Source organism: Schistocerca nitens, chromosome 2, assembly GCF_023898315.1.
Source record: "Schistocerca nitens isolate TAMUIC-IGC-003100 chromosome 2, iqSchNite1.1, whole genome shotgun sequence".
In the NCBI taxonomy this organism is placed as follows: Eukaryota; Metazoa; Arthropoda; class Insecta; order Orthoptera; family Acrididae; genus Schistocerca; species Schistocerca nitens.
The window spans coordinates 464822504-464841835 of record NC_064615.1 but is presented as its reverse complement, the minus strand read 5'-3'; the positions used below and the strand labels follow the sequence as shown (position 1 = coordinate 464841835).

Sequence of the window (19332 nt, the reverse complement as noted above, 5' to 3'; positions counted from 1 at the left end):
TAATACGAAGTTACTTTACAATTGTAAACAATATTTAATAATTCAATATATTAAATCTTCAGATTGCTTCACAGCAGATATAAAATGTACATACCGTAGATGATAGAATCTCATGTGGACAGCAGCTGAGCAGGAAGCTTTTGCACACCTTGGGGTCTGAAAACTTCACTTGGAACCTGTTGTTTTCCCCTAAAAATCCGTTACCATTTTGTTAAATTAATGATATTTGTGTAAAACTATGAATGCTCAATGGAATGTGGAAAAACCTACACAATTAGGTACAAAAATACTATTTGAAATATGTATGATATCTTCCAAAAAAGAAGTGTATCTATTTTACACAATTTAGAGCCATGTGATTTTTGTGAACTCTAACAGACATATTTGAAGAAAGTGCTTAATTGTATTAATTTGTTTTTAACAGTAAACAATTCTACAACTGCAAAAACACTTCACAGAACTACAATATCTATGAACATATCAAGCTATTAATAGCAATGTTTAGACTCTTCTATTAAGTAGCAGTTATGATGACACTGTTTTGAAATAAAAAAGAAATATCACAGATTAATACACACGTGTGCTGCTCTCAGCTGCCCTTTACTCTCAATACTTGTATTAAGCGCGGAAGCCCCCCTAGAATGAAATCAGGGATGAGGCTTTAGATCCCACATATTAATTTCAGAATAAATGTTAGTATACAAAATTTAACACTAAACTAAGCTTCTTTATAATACTAGCTTTTATTTTAATATTAATTTCTTCTCAAAATTGTCATTTTGTCCAAAATCTATTACAATTAGTGAGAATTTCCAAAGTTTCTGCTACATTAAGGCAATGGTTTATATGCACTCATTAAAAGAATGGAGGTAAGAAAGGAAAGATGTAAAGAAGATCATCTCATTAAAATGAGAACAGTTTCACACCAAACTGAAAATGTCCACTCAGTGCCAACTTGTAGAAATAGATTCTTATATCACTCATGACTGATGTGTTATATATAAGTCTGGTACTAAATCCAAAAGTGTGTTATCTTTTGTCATATTTAATTCTAAAATCAATTACACTAAGTAATTCTGACTGCCATAATCTGTCCACAATTCCCATTCAAATGAGGTACATTCCCTCTCAGGTGCCAATTTCAGAATTACTCAACACACAGATAGTACTTAATTGTTTCCATGAAGCTGCCTATACATAGTTCCTACAATTCTTAGTCCACATTCAAAGGATTCTTATGTAAAAGAAAATATTACATATGCCAGACTTTCTTTCACCAAAGCATAGAATTAAAGATATGAAAGAGGGGAGAAGAGCAGATTTATGTGGGCACAAAACAGAGACAGAACCATATATACCAGGGTCAAAGACAAAACTATCATAGCATAAAAGCAAAATGTGCCATCACCACAGAATAGTAGCCAATCCTTCAATTGAGGATATTCCACTATGATGCAAGATTACTAGCTTGTGTGTAGGGGGAAAAAAAAGCAGCCTTCACAATGAGAACTTTTTTGTAGCAACTGAAGCTGTTGCTGACAGGTGTGATTGTTACCAAATTATTCATCTAATGACTTGTGGTTGCAAAATACTGACACAAATTGTCTAAAGAAGAATGGTAAAACTGTTGGACGTTTACCTCTGGTAAGCTCAGTTTGGGTTCTGGAGAAATGTAGAAACGTGAGGTAATACCAACCCTGCTAGACAAGCTCAAGTATTGTGGCACGAGTGGGATAGTGCACAAACAGTTTAATTTGTACCTAACTGGAAGAGTGCAGAAAGTTGAAATATGTAGTTCTCATAACATGCAAAGATCAGCACATTCCTCAAACTGGGGAACTATCAAGAATAGGGTTCCACAAGGGTCAGTCTTGGGTCCTTTGTTGTTCTTAATATATATTAATGACTTGCCATTCTATATTCATGAAGAGGCAAAGTTAGTTCTCTTTGCTGATGATACAAGTATAGTAATCACACCTGACAAACAAGAATTAACTGATGAAATTGTCAATACTGTCTTTCAGAAAATTACTAAGTGGTTCCTTGTAAATGGACTCTCACTGAATTTTGATAAGACACAGTACATACAGTTCCGTACAGTGAATGGTATGACGCCATTAATAAATATAGACCTTAATCAGAAGCATATAGCTAAGGTAGAATATTCCAAATTTTTGGTGTGTCCATTGATGAGAGATTAAATTGGAAGAAACACATTGATGATCTGCTGAAACGTTTGAGTTCAGCTACTTATGCAATAAGGGTCATTGCAAATTTTGGTGATAAACATCTTAGTAAATTAGCTTACTACGCCTATTTTCACTCATTGCTTTCATATGGCATCATATTTTGGGGTAATTCATCACTGAGGAATAAAGTATTTATTGCACAAAAGCGTGTAATCAGAATAATAGCTGGAGTCCACCCAAGATCATCCTGCAGACATTTATTTAAGGATCTAGGGATATTCACAGTAGCTTCTCAGTATATATACTCTCTTATGAAATTTGTTATTAACAACCAAACCCAATTCAAAAGTAATAGCAGTGTGCATAACTACAATACTAGGAGAAAGGATGATCTTCACTATTCAAGATTAAATCTAACTTTGGCACAGAAAGGGGTGAATTGTACTGGCACTAAAGTCTTTGGTCACTTACCAAATAGTATCAAAAGTCTGACAGATAACCAACAAGTATTTAAGAAGAAATTAAAAGAATTTCTGAATGACAACTCCTTCTACTCCATAGAGGAATTTTTAGATATAAGAAAAAAAAACAAAAAATATTTAAAAAATAAAAATAAAAAAGAAAGAAATAAAAAACACAAAAAATAAAAGTTGTTATATTAACTTAAGTATGTTGTTAAATTAACTTAATTATGTCATGTATTGGAAAATTTGACTAGTTCCACATCATTACGAAATATCTTATTCATGATCCATGGAACTAGTATTAATCTAATCTAATCTAAACCTGCGACTTATCTTGGTTGGTAGGTTACAGAAAAGCAAATCCATACTTCTAACATTTGTAGAATCAGAGAAAGGTTTTGACAATACACACTGAAATTCTGAAGGTAGCAAGGGTAATATAAAGGCAGTACAGATGTTACGAGCTGAAGGGCACGACAGGGAAGCAATGATGGAGAAGGGAGTGAGACAGGATTCTAGCCTATCTACAATGTCATTCCATCTGTACAGTAATCAAGCAGTAATGGAAAACAAAGAAAAAATTGGAGGAGGGATTAAAGTTCAGGGAGAAGACATAACTTTGCTGTTTGCCGGTGACACTGTCATTATGTTGGAGACAGTGAAGCACTTGGAAAAGCAGATGGACAGAATGGACAATGTCTAAAAAGGAATATAAAAGATGAACAACAAAAACATGGGCAATACAATGTAGTTGAATTAAATTAGGCAGTGCAAAGGGAATTAAATTAGGAAACAAGATACTAAAAGTATTATATGACTATCGCTATTTGGACCAAACAATAATTGATTATGGCTAAAGTGGAGAGGATACAAAATGTAGACTGGCAATGTCAAGGAAAGATTTTCTAAAGAAAAACTCTTCACATATAAATTAAATATCAGGAAGCCTTTAAAGATATTCATCTGGAGTGTAGTCTTACACAGAACTGAAACACAGACAAAAAGCAACAAGAAAAGAATAGACTCTATAATATGGTGCTATAGAAGAATGCTGAAAAGAAGATGGGCAGATAATGTAACCAATGAGGTACTGAAAAGAACTGAATCAAACAATGGAAAATCCAGAAGGGAATGTAACAATATTATGAGAAGGGAAGCTGCTACTCACTATATAGTGGATATGCTAAGTCGCAGATAGGCACAACAGAAAGATTTTCACACTTAAAGCTTCCGGCCAATGGCCTTTGTCAACAATACACAAACGCGAGCTAGCAAGCTGGGAGGGGGGGGGGGGGGTAATGTAGCTCACACACGACTGCACTCTCAGGCAACTGAAACCACACTGTGAGCAGCAGCACCAGTGCACAATGGGAGTGGTGACTGCGTGGGGGAAAGGAGGAGGCTGAGGCATGGAGGGGAGGGATACTATGGTGTGGTGGATGGACAGAAGTGCTGCAGGTTGGGTAGTGGGCAGAGGAGAGGTGGGGAGGAGGGAGAGTTGCAGAAAAGGATACAAATAAACAAAAAATTAAATTAAATAAATAAAAAACTGGGTGTGAAGATGGAATGACAGCTGTGTAGTGCTGGAATGGGAGCAGGGAACAGACTGGATGGGCGAGGACAGTGACTAACGAAGGTTGAGGCCAGGAGGGTTACGTGAACATAGGATGTGTTGCAGGGAAAGTTCCCATCTGCGCAATTCAAAAAAGCTAGTGTTGGTGGGAAGGATCCATATGGCAAGTCTCTGAAGCACTCACTGAAATGAAAGATATGTTTGGCAGCGTGTTCAGCAACAGGGTGGTCCATTTGTTTCTTGGCCACAGTTTGTCGGTGGCCATTCAAGTGGACAGACAGCTTGTTGGTTGTAATGCCTACACAGAATGCAGCACAGTGGTTGCAGCTTAGCATATACACCCCATGACTAGTTTCACAGATAGCCCTGATTTTGATGAGATAGGTTCGATGAACCCTCTGCCAGGCACTTAAATGTGATTTGCAGAGTATCCACGCAGATGTAGATGTTAGTGATCCGACTGGAGCAGGTGGTGGCAGGAGGATATATGGGGCATCTATGTCATTACAGGGGTATGAGTCATGAGGTAAGGGATTGAGAGCACGGGTTGCGTAAGGATGAACGATTGTATTGTGTAGGTTCGGTGGACGGTGGTATACCACTGTGGGAGGGGTGGGAAGGACAGTGGACAGCCGGATCCCATACCCACATACTGCTCCTGCATTGTTGCTTGGATCATGGAATCCCAAATGGTCTTACCATCAAATTACCCATCTTAGATTGCCACCCCTCCTTCAACAATGACCTCCACCTGTTCAAATTCTGCCAATCCTTAGGCCTCACCAACATTGTCATGCGAAACCATATCAACCAAGCCCATACCATCTTGCAGTACCTTCTCTCCATTCGCAAGATTCTCCTGCTATGCAATCCCAAATTCCTGGAACCCATAACACACAATGAAATTCTTGCCCTGCAAGAACTTTAGCAACATGCACGATGCCACCGTAGAAAGCTCTCCATCCTGCTCACTTCCTACTCCCACCTTTGAGTATCACTGTCCATCACCTCCGCAACAACCTCCAAACGTCCCCACATCCTCTCATAGCTGACAAACCCTGTCTTTCAGGGCTATTACACTTACCCCACCCTCCAAAACTCCCACCACCACCACCACCACCACCACCACCACCACCACCACCACCACCACCACACAGAATCCAGAACCTAAACAGATCTGCAACATAGTCATGAACTTTTCCTCCAGAAGCCTTAGCCCTACAGAAATATCTGTCCTTTCCAAAGGTCTCACCTTTTGCCCCACTCCCAAATTCGATCATGCAGGAATTGTGAAAGACCTGCTCTCCTTCACTACACTGGAAACACTTTTTCGCCACAAACCCGACCAATCAGGCTCAACCAAAGACCAATATTGAACCATACCTCCTCTATCCAACCATGATCCACCCTAACTGCCTCCAAACCACCTACTGTTAACTTTCTCCAATTTCTTAACCTCAAACCTTGCCTCATCATCATTCCCAAATCCCTCAACATGCAAACTAACCTTACACCTGCAGAAAGAATCACAGTCAACAATATAAAACATGATCCTGACCATATAATCATACCTGCAGACAAAGGCTCCACCACTGTTGATTTGAACCGCAAGGATTACCTGGTGGAAGGACTGTCAACTGTCAGATACTTCCACCTACAAACCTTGCCACAGTGACTCCATTCCAGTAATCCAGCAGGATCTCCAGAGTCCATCTCTCTACTCACCCCTAACACTCCACGCACTACTACCTTCTACATGCTTCCTGAAGTCCACAAATCTAATCATCCTGAAGTCCAAAAACCTAATCAATCATCCAGGACACCACAGTGTGGCCGGCTACTGTGCCCCCACAGAGAGAATCCCTGCTCTTGTAGATGAACACCTTCAACCTATTACCCGGGATGTACCCCTTCTAAATAAAAGATATCAACCATTTTCTCCACCGACCCTAAACAGTTTTTGTCCCGTTACCACATAGTGCCCCGCTTATCACTATTGATGCCACCACCTTTTACACTAACATTCTTAATGCCCATGGCCTTACCGCTATTGAACACTACCTTTCCCGATGTCCTATGGATTTCAAACCAACAACCTCCTTCCTAGTCTCCATAACCAACTTTATCCCCTCCCACAATTACTTCTCCTTTGAAGGCATTACCTACAAACAAATCTGGGGTACAGCTATGGGAACCTACATGGCAACATCCTAAACCAACCTACTCATGGGTCTTCTAGAGGAATCCTTCCTGAAAACCCAGAATCCTAAACCCTTCACCTGGTTCAGATTCAATCGTGACATCTTTGCTATCTGGATCGAAGGTGAGGAAACTTTCCACATTCCTCCAAAACCTCAACAACTTCTCTCCCATTTGATTCACCTGGTCCTACTTAACCCAACAAACCACCTTCCTAAATGTTTACCACCTTGAAGATGGCTACATCATCATCTCCATTCATATCAAATCTACTAACTACCAGCAATATTTCCAATTCAACAGCTGCCATCCATTCCATACCAAGAAGTCCCTTCCATACTGCCTAGCCACCCATGGTTGTTGCATCCGCAGCGACGAGCATTCCCTCTTGAAATATACCAAGGGTCACATTGAAGCCTTCACCGAGTGTAATTATCCTCCCAACCTAGTACAAAAACAAATCATCCATGCCTTATCTTTCCAGTCTCCCACCACCTACCAAAGCCCCATTGTTTGGCCACAGAGCAGCACTCCCCTCTTAACTTCATACCACCCAGGAATGGAAGCAACTGAATTACATTCTCTGCCAGGGTTTTGATCACCTCTCGTCATGCACTGAAACGAGGAATGTCCTGTCTACTATCCTTCCCACATCTCCCACAGTGCTATCCCACCGTCCACTGAACCTACACAACATATTCGTCCATCATTACACAACTACCGCTCCCAACCCCTTACCCCATGGCTCGTACCCCTATAATAGATTTAGATGCAAGGCCTGTCTCATACATCCTACCACCACCACCACCACCACCACCACCACCACCTCCTCCAGTCCAGTGACAAATATCACCTATTCCATAAAAGGCAGGGGTTCCTGTGAAACCAGTCATGTGGTCTACAAGCTAAGCTGCAACCACTGTGCTGCATTGTATGTAGGCATGACAACCAACAAACTGACTGTCCGCTTGAATGGCCATCGACAAACTGTGGCCAAGAAACAAGTGCAGTATCCTCTTGCTGAACACACTGCCAAACATGATACCCTTCATTTAAATGACTGCTCCACAGCCTGTGCCAACACCAGCTTTTCTGAAGTGTGTAGGTGGGAACTTTCCCTGCAATACATCCTACGTTCCTGTAACTCTCCTGGCCTGAAACTTCTTTGGTCGCTGTCTTCACCCATCCAGCCCCTTCCCTGCTCCCATTCCACACTACAAAGCCATCATTCCACCACCACCCAATCTTTTTTTATTTATTTAATTTCATTCTTTAAGATTATTTCTCTCCTTTTCCACAACTCCCCCCCCCCACCTCTCCCCTGATTACCACCCAACCTGCAGCCCTTCACTGTCCACCATGCCAACCATACTATCCCTCCCTGCCCCTGCTGCCCCCCCCCCCCAGTCGCCTCCTTTTCCCAGCCAGTCACCACTCCTACCATGCACTGGTGCTGCTGCTCTAAGTGTGATTGCAATTGCCTGAGAGTGAAGTCATGTGTGTGAGTTGCGTGTGCGCGCGTCTATTGTTGACAAAGGCCATTGGCTAAAAGCTTTAAGTATGAAAATCTTTTTGTTGTGCCTATCTGTGACTCAGCATCTTCGCTATATGGTGAGCGCTGAATATAATTGGGGACTAAAGAAATTTGTGGCGCAACTTGACTAGAAGAACTGATCGGTTGATAGGACACATTCTGAGATATCCTGGGACACCAATGTGGCATTGGGGGGAGGTAGGTGTGTGTGAGTGTGTGTGTGCGCATGCGTGCGGCACACGGGGGTGGGGGGATAGTGCATGCATGTAGGGGAAGAGGGGTGAAATTGTAGAGGGAGACCATGAGACAACTATAGTCAGCAGGTTAATAACAATGTAGTAGTTATTTGGAGATGGACTTGCACAAGATAGAATAGTGTGGAGGGCTGCACCACACCAGTCTTTGGATTGAAGAACATGACAACTACTGGTGACAATTACAGGTAAGCAATAACTGTCTATATTACAACTGAACAACTGCATAACATTTGCATTTCACAAGAAAATTAAGGCTTTATTCACAGTGAAAAGCTAAAAAGATTGACTAGAAGTCCATATTTTTTAATTGTATGAAATAAAAAGTGGGACTGCAACAATGTGATGAAATTTGTCCCACCCACCCCAATAGTAGCTGTGTTTTTGATAAAATCAGCTACAATGTTTTTGTTTTCCAAAATACTTTTAGATGTATCAGCATATATTATGAAATGCAAATAAAAATCAACATTGCAACTGACAACTTCCCTATTTATAAGGCAGACTTCTCTTATGGAGTATCATTTTCCTATAAAACTTTAAGACATGATGTATTTTTATTGACTTTCAAACCTATCACTATATACACTATCACCCCCAGGAGAAGTGTGATCTGGTGTGTTTAATTTTTACTTTCATCCGTGGATTGTTATTAAGGTCAGATTTTTGCGAAATTAAGCCTGTCATACATTATAAACAAGTATTTCTGCAGTTGCCCATGAACTTACTTTATGATTAGGTTATGTCAACTATTCTATGCCTTTAATATTATGAAGTGACTGACAACTAATTGCTCACATGAGAACTACCATGGCTACACACAGAATGGGGTTGGTTGCAACTTCTGCTCTTCACCACTATCATATGAATCTGCTTCCTCAAGTCAGTTAACATTCAGATTGCTGCTGCTAAATTAACTTGTTACTGGCATGTAGCTTTGTTCCCCTGTGCAGATATTTTATTTGACAAAACAATGTAAAGGCATCAAAAAGAATATCTAGTGACAGTCCTCTCAGCAAAGAAGGGTGGTCCGTACAGTTTCCAATATGACAGACTTATCCTACAAGACAAACTCAGTACCTGCATGTGCAGCCAACACATGAAAAACCTTGGTCCATTTCCATTCCTTAAAGTCAATCATCATTTTCTGATCAATGTATAGTTTCAGATTGTAGAAAACCATATGTATATACAGGGTGTACATAAAGTCCAGGAACACTTTCAATTATTTACTGCACAAGAGCTAAACATTGTACAGATGTCATACATATTGCATTTTGAAGAGAAACTCTGAAAGCTTTTTTACAAACATTCAATATTGGAACCATGAGTGACGCAGCAGACGTCAATACGGTAACTGAATTCTTGCCATACCTGTCCCAGCATGGCATTGTAGACTGTGGCAGTTGCTTCCCATATTCTCTCCCTTAGTTCTGCTACATAACGTGGTAGAAGCAATACATACACCAGATCTTTAATGTGGTGAGATCTGGTGATCGGGGAGGCCATTTCATGAAACAGCTGTCCCCTTCTGCAGCATGTCAGATCCATCGATGCGGTAGCTCCGTGTTCAGGTACCCACGAACTTTACAATGAAAATGGGGTGGAGCCCCATCCTGCTGAAAGACGAACGCAGAGTCCGACTGCATTTGTGGCATCAGCTATTGCTGCAACATGTCCAAGTAGGAATATCCAGTGACAGTGCTCTTGGCGAAGAAGGGTGGTCCATACAGTTTCCAATATGAAAAGGCATCTTTGGGGAATCACGCTCAAATTCAATGCATTCGTGTGGATGCTTTGCACCCCAGATTCGACAATTATGCCTGTTCACATTCAGAGTAGTGTGAAAACTGGCTTCGTTGCTAAAACGTAAGTGATCAACAATGCCATTCCCACCATCATTCAATTGTTGCAACTGTGAACAAAACTCAAAATACTTGTTTCCCATTGTCATTGAGCTTCTGCACTAGCTCCAATTTGAATGGTTTCACATACAGCTGTCACAGGACTTCCACACAGTCATTGGAGCCATTTAGAGTTCACGGAATGCACGATGCATCAATTTCTTTGGACTCTTATGAATGTCTCTCATACACGCTCCACATTCACTTCACTCACATTGGGATGTCCGCTTCTCTTTGCCAGACACAAGCAACCTGTCTTAACGAATTTGTTGTGCCACTGGTAAATGGTCTTCCTTGTTGGTGGCTTCTTTCCGTACTTAGTTCTAATTAGCCGTTGTAAAGCTGTAGCACACTTTTTTTGTTGAACTCCTACATACAGAAAGCTTGCTCCCCACGCGAACTTGCTATGTTTGCAACTAGCGCTGACTATCAGCAAATTACCAAACTACGTTGTGGTGGTATACATGAAAAAACTTTCAATGTTTCTCTTCAAAATGACATATGTATGATATCTGTACAATGTTTGGTTCTTGTGCAACAAATAATTTAAAGAGTTCCCAGACTTTATGTACACCCTGTATTACTAAACTCTTCTACAGGGCGAAGTGATTTCTTATGTATAGACAAATTTAAGTTTTTAAGGGGTATTTTCTTCACCTCAGATACTTATGGTTGTATGCTTCACTGTTTTCAGCACCTTTCTAGACATGAATGACAGTGTGTGTCTTAGCACAAACAAGAGCAAATTACCATTGTCATCATTCTTATCTTCCACACAGTTCACTGTTTCCATGACAACATTATTAAAAAGAGATCACAGCACCCACTTCAACACTTATCAGCAAGGCCAAGTATAGAAATGAAAGCTCAAGATTCACAGAATGTCCTGCTTCCTTACTTCTTCAACCCTCTGCATTCTCTAAAACCTTCTGAGAAAGTGACTGCACTATCCAGTCACCATCACTGACAGCATAGTAGTTCAAGAATCTGATGAACACTTGCCTGTCAACAGGTATGACATTTCATACCAGAAGTGGCTCTCTTGGGTGCAATAGTTCTTAACACTAACCAAGCATTTGATTGCATTTGCTACCACTTGTCTATCATTTTTTAAAGATTATATAGAAGAATTCTTTATTAACTCTTGGAATTAAGGTATCTGGTAATTTTACATTACAGTATTGTCGAGCATTGCACTGAACTTTCGTTATCATATCAAATGATTAAAATACAATTGCCGTGGTACCTTATGCAACTGTATGGTAAATATTTGTCTACCAGAGACTTGTCACCAACTCAATACAGGTCAGGTGTATACTTTTACACCAAATAATGAGTTCGTAATTTCTTGTGCAAAACACACACACAACCTGCTGATAAAACTAGTATACACAGTATCACACCCACAAAACTTATCTCCAGATTATAGGAACATGTTATACTAGTAATACCACTCCCCTAATTCTTTTAAAGAATGGAATTACAGCAAACAGCTTCAAACATTTTATTATTTTACAAATGTGGTCATTATTTGACATTAAGATGAAGGATGCAAAATTACGTGGGTTTCATTACTTACCAATTATTCACACACAGACTAATGAACAAGTCAAAACCAAATCTGGTAAACCAAGTAAAGAGAAACCCTTTTTATGTCCATGCAAAATCTTTGTGCCAAATAATGCCAGGTGTCAAACTATTTTAGGGTTGTTGGTAGTGAAAGTTATAAAAATACCTTAACAAATGTTACAGAATCAATTTCTTATTTTACTTGATGGTTATGTTACAAGACAAATGCATTTAATTTTACTTTTTATATAAATACAGTAAAAAATATCCCTAATGCCTTGTCAAACAATGGACAAGTATAATCCAGTAATGTGCACTAAAAAAGCTACTATTTCATGCAGCTTAATGTTTGTAGTATCTCCTGAGCTATGTATCTTACAATGATATAATTTAGCAGGTGCCTTCAGTAGTGTATGTAGATACAGCCTGAAAAATTGTGTTGCATAGATAAAATATGTAACAAATTAGTCATGTCAAATGACAGTCTTACTGCTTGCAGAGCAAAAAATGCTTTGTGTGCACATTTGTGTGTGTGTGTGTGTGTGTTGCAAGGAAAATTTGTGAAACTATGAGGAAAGTTTGCTACAAGGTCACTGTGCTCTCATTCTTAAATACTGGATGAATAGAGTCTGGGTAATCTGCATGTCATGACTTACAATGCCTCAACCCACACACACAAAGTTTCTAAAATTAATAAACAACTTCTTGTGTTCCACCTTAGATATGGGATTAACTCAATGATTACATGACAGCATTTTAAATTTTGTCAATAATTACACAAAATACTTAAAATCAAATATTTGTTGCCCTTAGAAAGTTAGAGTTGTCTAACAGACAACATTCAACTGGGAACAAATGACTCATAGTAACAGATTCAGAGTCTGCTTCACTTATAATTACTACATTTCTAGAAAGCAAAACTATAGCTTTACAAAGGATATTTCATTTGATATGTTCTCCTTCCTCTGAAGTACATATGAAACATTATGCTTATTAATGGTAAGTTTGCTTCTGGTCACTTCAAGAAATTACCTAATGTGATATGAAAAGAAATCCTATTTTGTTATTTTCAGTATCTGCTATCCAATGTTCATTACAATACCCAACAACATAGTGGTACTTTTCAGAACTACAGGGGTTTCTTTGAAAGTGCCGAATTCTGTTCACTGATGCCCATTGAGGCATACCATGATTACGGCTGAATAGTGACTTACCATACAAACAGCAAATATGCAATGCAAGGTTTCAGTGTGTACACGAGATTAATTATAGAGAACTCATTGGTAATGTTTTTTTGAGTCTTTCTTCCTCAGTTTTAAGACTATTAGCATCCAAGCCACATTACAATCCTTCACTCTAACCCAGGCCTTGACCAGATCTACAATCACATTTATATATATATAAAAAGAAGTGCCAAAATGATAACACACACACACACACACACACACACACACACACACACACACAAAATCACTCCACTAGCCAAAATAGAAAAGCACGTATTGCAAACTTTATTCCATCCTCATTGCAGAGTACATAGTTTATACAGAAAACTCGTTTCCACTATTATATTACATAAATTTATACACAAGAGGAATAAGTTAGAAAAATATTTAACGTCATTCAAATTCAGATGACTTTTTTCTACATTTATCAAGTACAACAAAAAATTAAACTAACTTTTACTGCACAACATTGTACATATTTTCCAACAGTGACAAACAGGTCAAGCATGTACATACTGTACTACTTCCGTATCCTTCCCATCACTTTCACGAGTTCCTGACGAATACTACTAACAGTTCTGGTCACTTCCCATCGTTTCTTTTAATGTTACAAAAGTACGACCTATGAGTATATACACCTTATATAAAATACAATAATAAAACAGCCTGGAAGAACATCTAATGAGCACGGAGGGGGGAAGAGGGAGAGGCACACCACAAATAAATAAACGTCACCCTATACTTAGTAAGTTGCGAAGTAAAATAATTAATATTAATGGACAAAATAACTAGTACAATGAAGTGCTTTCCATACGCTCTGATTGACAAATTACTACGCCTGATAAACGACAAACTACATCGCCATATTGAAATTGCAGTACAGGACCCTGCTGGTAAAGTAACAATATAACAAATTTACTGCAAATGCGTATTGCTGTTTCTTACCATTTCGACCAGTTCCCATCAACTGATCTAACATCGCCCTTATTTGATCATGAGCCGTCATTTTAGTATACTCTCCAGAACGAAAATCAATTCACTCTATCTGCACAACGATCCCAAGGATTTTCCTCCCAACATTAATGTTGTCAGAGTAGTTATTGTAGCACCAACAGCAACGATATTTTTCCTCACAGAGAGAAAAGTTTGTTATCGCTCCAAAGAATAATTTTTGTAAATTTAATGTAATCATTATCACGTTTGAAAATCCATTATTATGTTCCCGTGGTATTTGCTTAAAATTTATTTTTCTTCTAATTAGTAGTTACTCTGTTTTAAGCAAATCGTTGACGTCAACCATCTAGTAAAAGCACTTGCCAGTGTCTGTGACGATTTCTGAGGGACATTTGAACTTGTTGAAAAATAAGGAGTTTGGTTATGCCTTACGTATTGTTACCAATCACGATATGATAAGCTTTGTGAGGTTTGAAATCATGAGTATGTTGTTGTATTGTTACTGTGCCCGCTTATTCGGGGTACCGGAAATTAAACCTTTCTGAAGGCGTGGCATTATGTTCATTAAATTGTTCAACATTCATTGATTATTTTATTATTATTTTTAAATTGAGATGGAACACTCCAAGGCAGATAGTCGTGCAGTTGTCGAAGCTGTTGATGCTGCGGAAGAATATGTCCAAAAACTGGAAGATCTACTGAAAACCCTTACTGAAGCGGAACATCAAGTATGAACATTTTCTCAGATTAGCAAATGACTTTTCACGCTGGCTCACTCAACAACAGACCTACAAAATAAGCGTTTCTCTGTCACTCTGATCCCAAACTTTCTATGAAACGTATATTTGACTGTACATGGCATTTTGTAAGGAAACCAAGAATACTTTCATTAGAGTATCTGTGAGTAATTAGTTTGATTTTACGCTGTGGATATTGGTAATTGCATGGAAAATATCTCGATATTGAAACAGCAATTAACACATCATTGAGAAACATTCCCTGCGTTGGTCTTCAGAGGAAATCATTTACTTGCAGAAATCAGACAGGCTATCTTCTCTTTAGCATATATGTTCTCATTTATTGTTAGTGGTTTTTAGTTTACAATGAAGTCTTAGCACCTTCTCTGGTTTTGTAAAATAGGTTTTCATTCCATTAGGACCACAACATAATTACTTAAATGTGTGCATTATGTCTCCTTTGCACATCGGTGTTGTGATACATTCCTTGAAATGACAATTTTTTGCTGCAAGATTTATTTGCTGTGCTCTATATGTGTAATTGCTGGCAAATTTTTAAAGCTGTTGTTTGTATTATCATAGTGAGGTGTGGAAGTGGTGACACATCTTTCAGACAATGTTATGAATTAGGCCTATCATCAGAATGCCATTGTTACAGGACACAACGATTATCACATGTCGAACAGCATCCTTGTCATATTGTATCTTCAACTCCATATTTGAAGTAAATGATGTCACTTAATCTTTACGACTGTACACTTTAGCCCCCCACTTTCTGAAGTGTTCCTTTTTACTGTAGTCTTGTTTAATTAATGGTTTTGGCAATTTATTGATAAATGTATTTTGTATATTTGAGTTTTAAACAACATTATTGTTTGTCCTGCTGCGTACTTCTCTTATTACTGTCAAGTATTGTTATGGGCTGTGTATGACTTTATAACTTTTGTGGTTTTATAGCTAATTTACAACTTATGTTGCCTTCTTTGTTATCGTCTGTGTATATTACATATTTCAATTACTTATAGTCAGTTTTCTAACCTCTGCTACTACCATTTTCTATATCTTCCATTTTCAATCTGTTTTTATTGCATATTGTTCAGCTTCATAAACACATACGGATAGTTATAAAATTGGTACTATGCTGCTGCTTCTCACACCTCCTCTGTACTCTTAATTGTGATGACATACTGAGGTGTTGTTTAGACTGAGGCTTAAATCGGGTTCCAAAGTGACAGTTTGGTTGCGATTTGATGCAACAATGGTTCTGTTGACATACTGAATATAGCCTTGTCTAGTTGATGTGTTCATAATGGATGACACTCCTTATACATTTAATTTATTTTTATTTATTCATCCCCTTGCAGGGGACTCCAACTTATTGAAAGCACCTTCAGTGCTGGGGAGGCTTTTAAATCAAAGACTGTGCCAGCAGTAGGTAGCTACTGGTAGGGTGACTGAAGGTAGAGTGGTCTTGTCAGAGGAGTCAGACAAAGTGTGTCCCATAACATAGGGTCAGGAGGGCTCTAGGGTTGTGGTGAAGCTTAACTTCCCCAAAAGAGGAAATCTTATGCAAATCGTGGTCCTCTAGGCTGGGGTTGGGTGTGGGGCTGATAACCCCATACTGTAAAGAAAGGCAGCTGGGAATATATGCATCAGATACTGGAAGGAAAATACTTATCACAATCCCATCAAAGGAAACATATAAATGATTCGACAATAGCAACAGGGAATGTAAGGACAAAGCTTTAGCCTGGAAAAGTGGAAGAAATGGTCAATGAAATCTTAAAATTTAAGAATGGTATTGCAGGGCTACAGGAAATAAGATGGCAAGGAAATGGGCAGATTGGCACACGTGAGTACTCATTGGTATATAGTGGGCCAGAGGAAAGAACTGACCAATTTGGTACTGTGCTTATACTAACCAGGAATGCTAGTGAAAGCTTATTAGACTTTTGAACATATTAATGAAAGCATTTGCAGAATAAGAATAAGAGAGGAATTTAGGAACATATTGATACACATGCACCAACAGAAGGAAAGGAGGATGTAACAAAAGAACAATTCTATCAAGATTTTGAAAAAATATGTTGCTCAGTGCCCAAGTATGACTTGATACTAGCAGTGGGAGATTTTAACCCAAAAATTATGAGGAATGAGCATCAACACACGAGTCTTTGGAAAACATGCATTGCACTGCACTGTGTCATGAATATGATGATTAAGAGCACTTGTTTTCCACATGAAAAGATCTGTCAGGGTACGTGAAAGTTGGCAGTCAATGGAATCATCAGCCAGATTGACTATATTTTAATGAATGTCCACCACTCCATCTCAATTATACGATGGTTGGAACTTAAATAGTGGCAACTATTTATTCATAACCAATAGAAAAGAGTCACATGTTTGTACCTGTTACTGTCCTTCAGAGTAGTCACCAGTGTTGTGTAGAAACCGTTGCCAGTGATGTGGAAGGCATAGTATACCGTTATCAGAGCCTGTTCTGTTGATGGTGCAAATGCAGCGGTCTACTACCTGTCGAATCTCTGGAACAGTTCTGAAGTGAATGCCACAAAGTGGTTCCTTCATCTTCAGAATCAAATCAAAGTCACAAGGACTTAAGTCTGGGGAGTATGGTGGATGGTGCAGTACTTCCCAGTCCCATCGACCGAACAGAGCAGCCGCAGCTTGCGCTGCATGCGCCTGCACATTGTTGTGCAAAATGATGGGTGGGCTGTGCAGTAAGTGTCGCTGCTTCTTTCGCAAAGCTGGTAGCAGGTGATGCTCCAAAAATGAGCATTAATACTGTGCATTGACGGTGGCATTCTCTTCAGAACTGTTCCATAGATTCGACAGGCAGTGGACTGCTCCATTTGCACCATCAACAGAACAGGCTCTGCTAATGGTATACTACACCTTCCACATCACTGCAATGGGTTCTACGCAACGCTGGTGACTACTTTGAAGGACATGAACAGTAGCAAACCTGTAACTTTTTTCTATCGGTTGTGAATAAATAGTTGCCTCTATTTAAGTTCCAACCCTCGTAGATGTACAGAGCTGCTGTGGACCAAATATGAGTCGGATCACTATGTGACAAAATCAATCTTGAGAGAGAAACTATCACTGGTAAATAGCAGTAGAACAGAAAAATATGATGAATTGGAATTTAGGCAGACTTAAAAATTCCTATTCAAATGAAAAAATATGTACTGGGAACCTGAGTAATGAAGCGCCACCAGCAGGAGTAGTTCAAGAGGTGGAACAGGATTGAAAAAGCCAGTAATAAGAAGAAATATAAGAATCTAAAAATAGTTTGAAGAAAATTGCAGGTTAGCAATAGAGAAAAAGAATAGAGGAAGAACGGGATTGTTACAAAGAAAAACAAGAAATAACATGGAGCAATATAGAGAATAAAGGAAAAGAGCTAACAGACTGTGCAAGAAAAAAAAAAAAAAAAAAAAAAAAAAAAAAAAAAAAAAAAAAACAGAGTGGACCAAGAACAAATTCTAAGAACTAGAAGAGCTAAAGAAACAGTGAAATAAGAAAGGCCCGTAATGCTTTAAGGAAAGTAAGTAGTGTATGTGAGCCAAAAATAAAGGCATGCTCGAATGTAGATGGGAAAAAGATAAGGTTGTGGGCAGAGTACTTCAAAGATGCACTAAGTAACAGCTTAGAAGAAGAATAGACAGGCCCACAGGAAGAAAAAGGGAGCTAGAAGCAAAAATGATGTAAGAAATCCAATGCTGCAAGAGGTTCCTCTGAATACCCATAAGATGAAACACATTCAAGCTCCTGGTGATGACAGCTCTGTATTAATAAAATGTGGTGGAAGTGCTTGGTAAAGGAGCTGTGCATACTAATGTCAGACATATGGTAAACTAAAACCATGCAGGATAACTGGAAAACAGGAATAGTAATCCCCATTTATAAGAAAGGAGATAGAACAGCATGTGAAAATTACATAGGTATAACATTGTTAGCCTGACTTATAAGTTGTTAATGAGTATTCTGAACAAAAAGTGCACAGAAAGCATACTTTGGTAATAATGTGGCGTTAGGCCAGACAGAGGAACAACTAATCAAAACCGAGCGAGGTGGCGCAGTGGTTAGCACACTGGACTCGCATTCAGGAGGACGACGGTTCAATCCCGTCACCAGCCATCCTGATTTAGGTTTTCCGTGATTTCCCTAAATCGTTTCAGGCAAATGCCGGGATGGTTCCTTTGAAAGGGCACGGCTGATTTCCTTCCCAATCCTTCCCTAACCCGAGCTTGCTCTCCGTCTCTAATGACCTCGTTGTCGACGGGACATTAAACACTAACCACCACCACCACCACCACCACCACCACCAACTAATCAAATATTTGTGATAAGACAAATGATGGAAAAGTTCTGTGAACATAATATAGATCTGCATTTCCTGTTCATTTCTTTCAAACAAGTCTTTGGCAGCATAAACTCGCAAGAAATACATAAGAGTGCTGAGGGAAGCTATTATATGTGCCAAGCTAATAAATGTAATCAAAATTGACAGTGACAAACGAGCTAAAGTAAAAATAGTTAACATGACAAGTGAAAGCTTTGTCTTCAATAAAGGGGTGAATCAATGTGATAGTCTCTTCACTGTCTTCAATATAGCCCTTCTTACGTTTTTGATGCCATACAAACATATGACATACAAACTTTCAACTTCTTTTATACGAGGTGACTTACTTGAGATTCACAGCCG

The 19332-nt window shown here is 38.9% G+C and overlaps 2 protein-coding genes across 7 annotated transcripts in view; one reads left to right on the top strand and one right to left on the bottom strand.

Moving 5' to 3' along the window:
• LOC126236364 (putative RNA-binding protein Luc7-like 2) overlaps nt 1-14012 on the bottom strand; it is a 52885-nt gene extending 38873 nt beyond the window's left edge. For 2 of the 3 annotated variants that reach the window (XM_049945600.1, XM_049945599.1), the window contains exons 1-3: nt 13858-13996; nt 579-636; nt 95-189 (exon numbers count right to left, since the gene is read on the bottom strand). Coding sequence is in view for 1 of the 3 variants with exons in the window: in XM_049945598.1 (XP_049801555.1) it covers nt 95-189; nt 13858-13918 (156 nt within the window). In the remaining 2 variants the exon portion in view is untranslated. Of the gene's footprint in view, nt 1-94; nt 190-578; nt 637-13857 lie in introns of all 3 variants that reach the window. The other variant, XM_049945598.1, reaches the window with a different exon arrangement.
• A 184-nt stretch (nt 14013-14196) lies between these two features.
• Nucleotides 14197-19332, top strand: part of LOC126236362 (cytokine receptor-like factor 3) — a 117600-nt gene continuing 112464 nt past the window's right edge. The window contains exons 1-2 of one of the 4 annotated variants that reach the window (XM_049945594.1): nt 14197-14387; nt 14481-14594. In XM_049945594.1, coding sequence (XP_049801551.1) covers nt 14319-14387; nt 14481-14594 — 183 coding nt within the window. In that variant the 5' untranslated portion in view covers nt 14197-14318. Of the gene's footprint in view, nt 14388-14480; nt 14595-14679; nt 14767-19332 lie in introns of those variants that run through there. The other 3 variants (XM_049945596.1, XM_049945595.1, XM_049945597.1) reach the window with 3 other exon arrangements.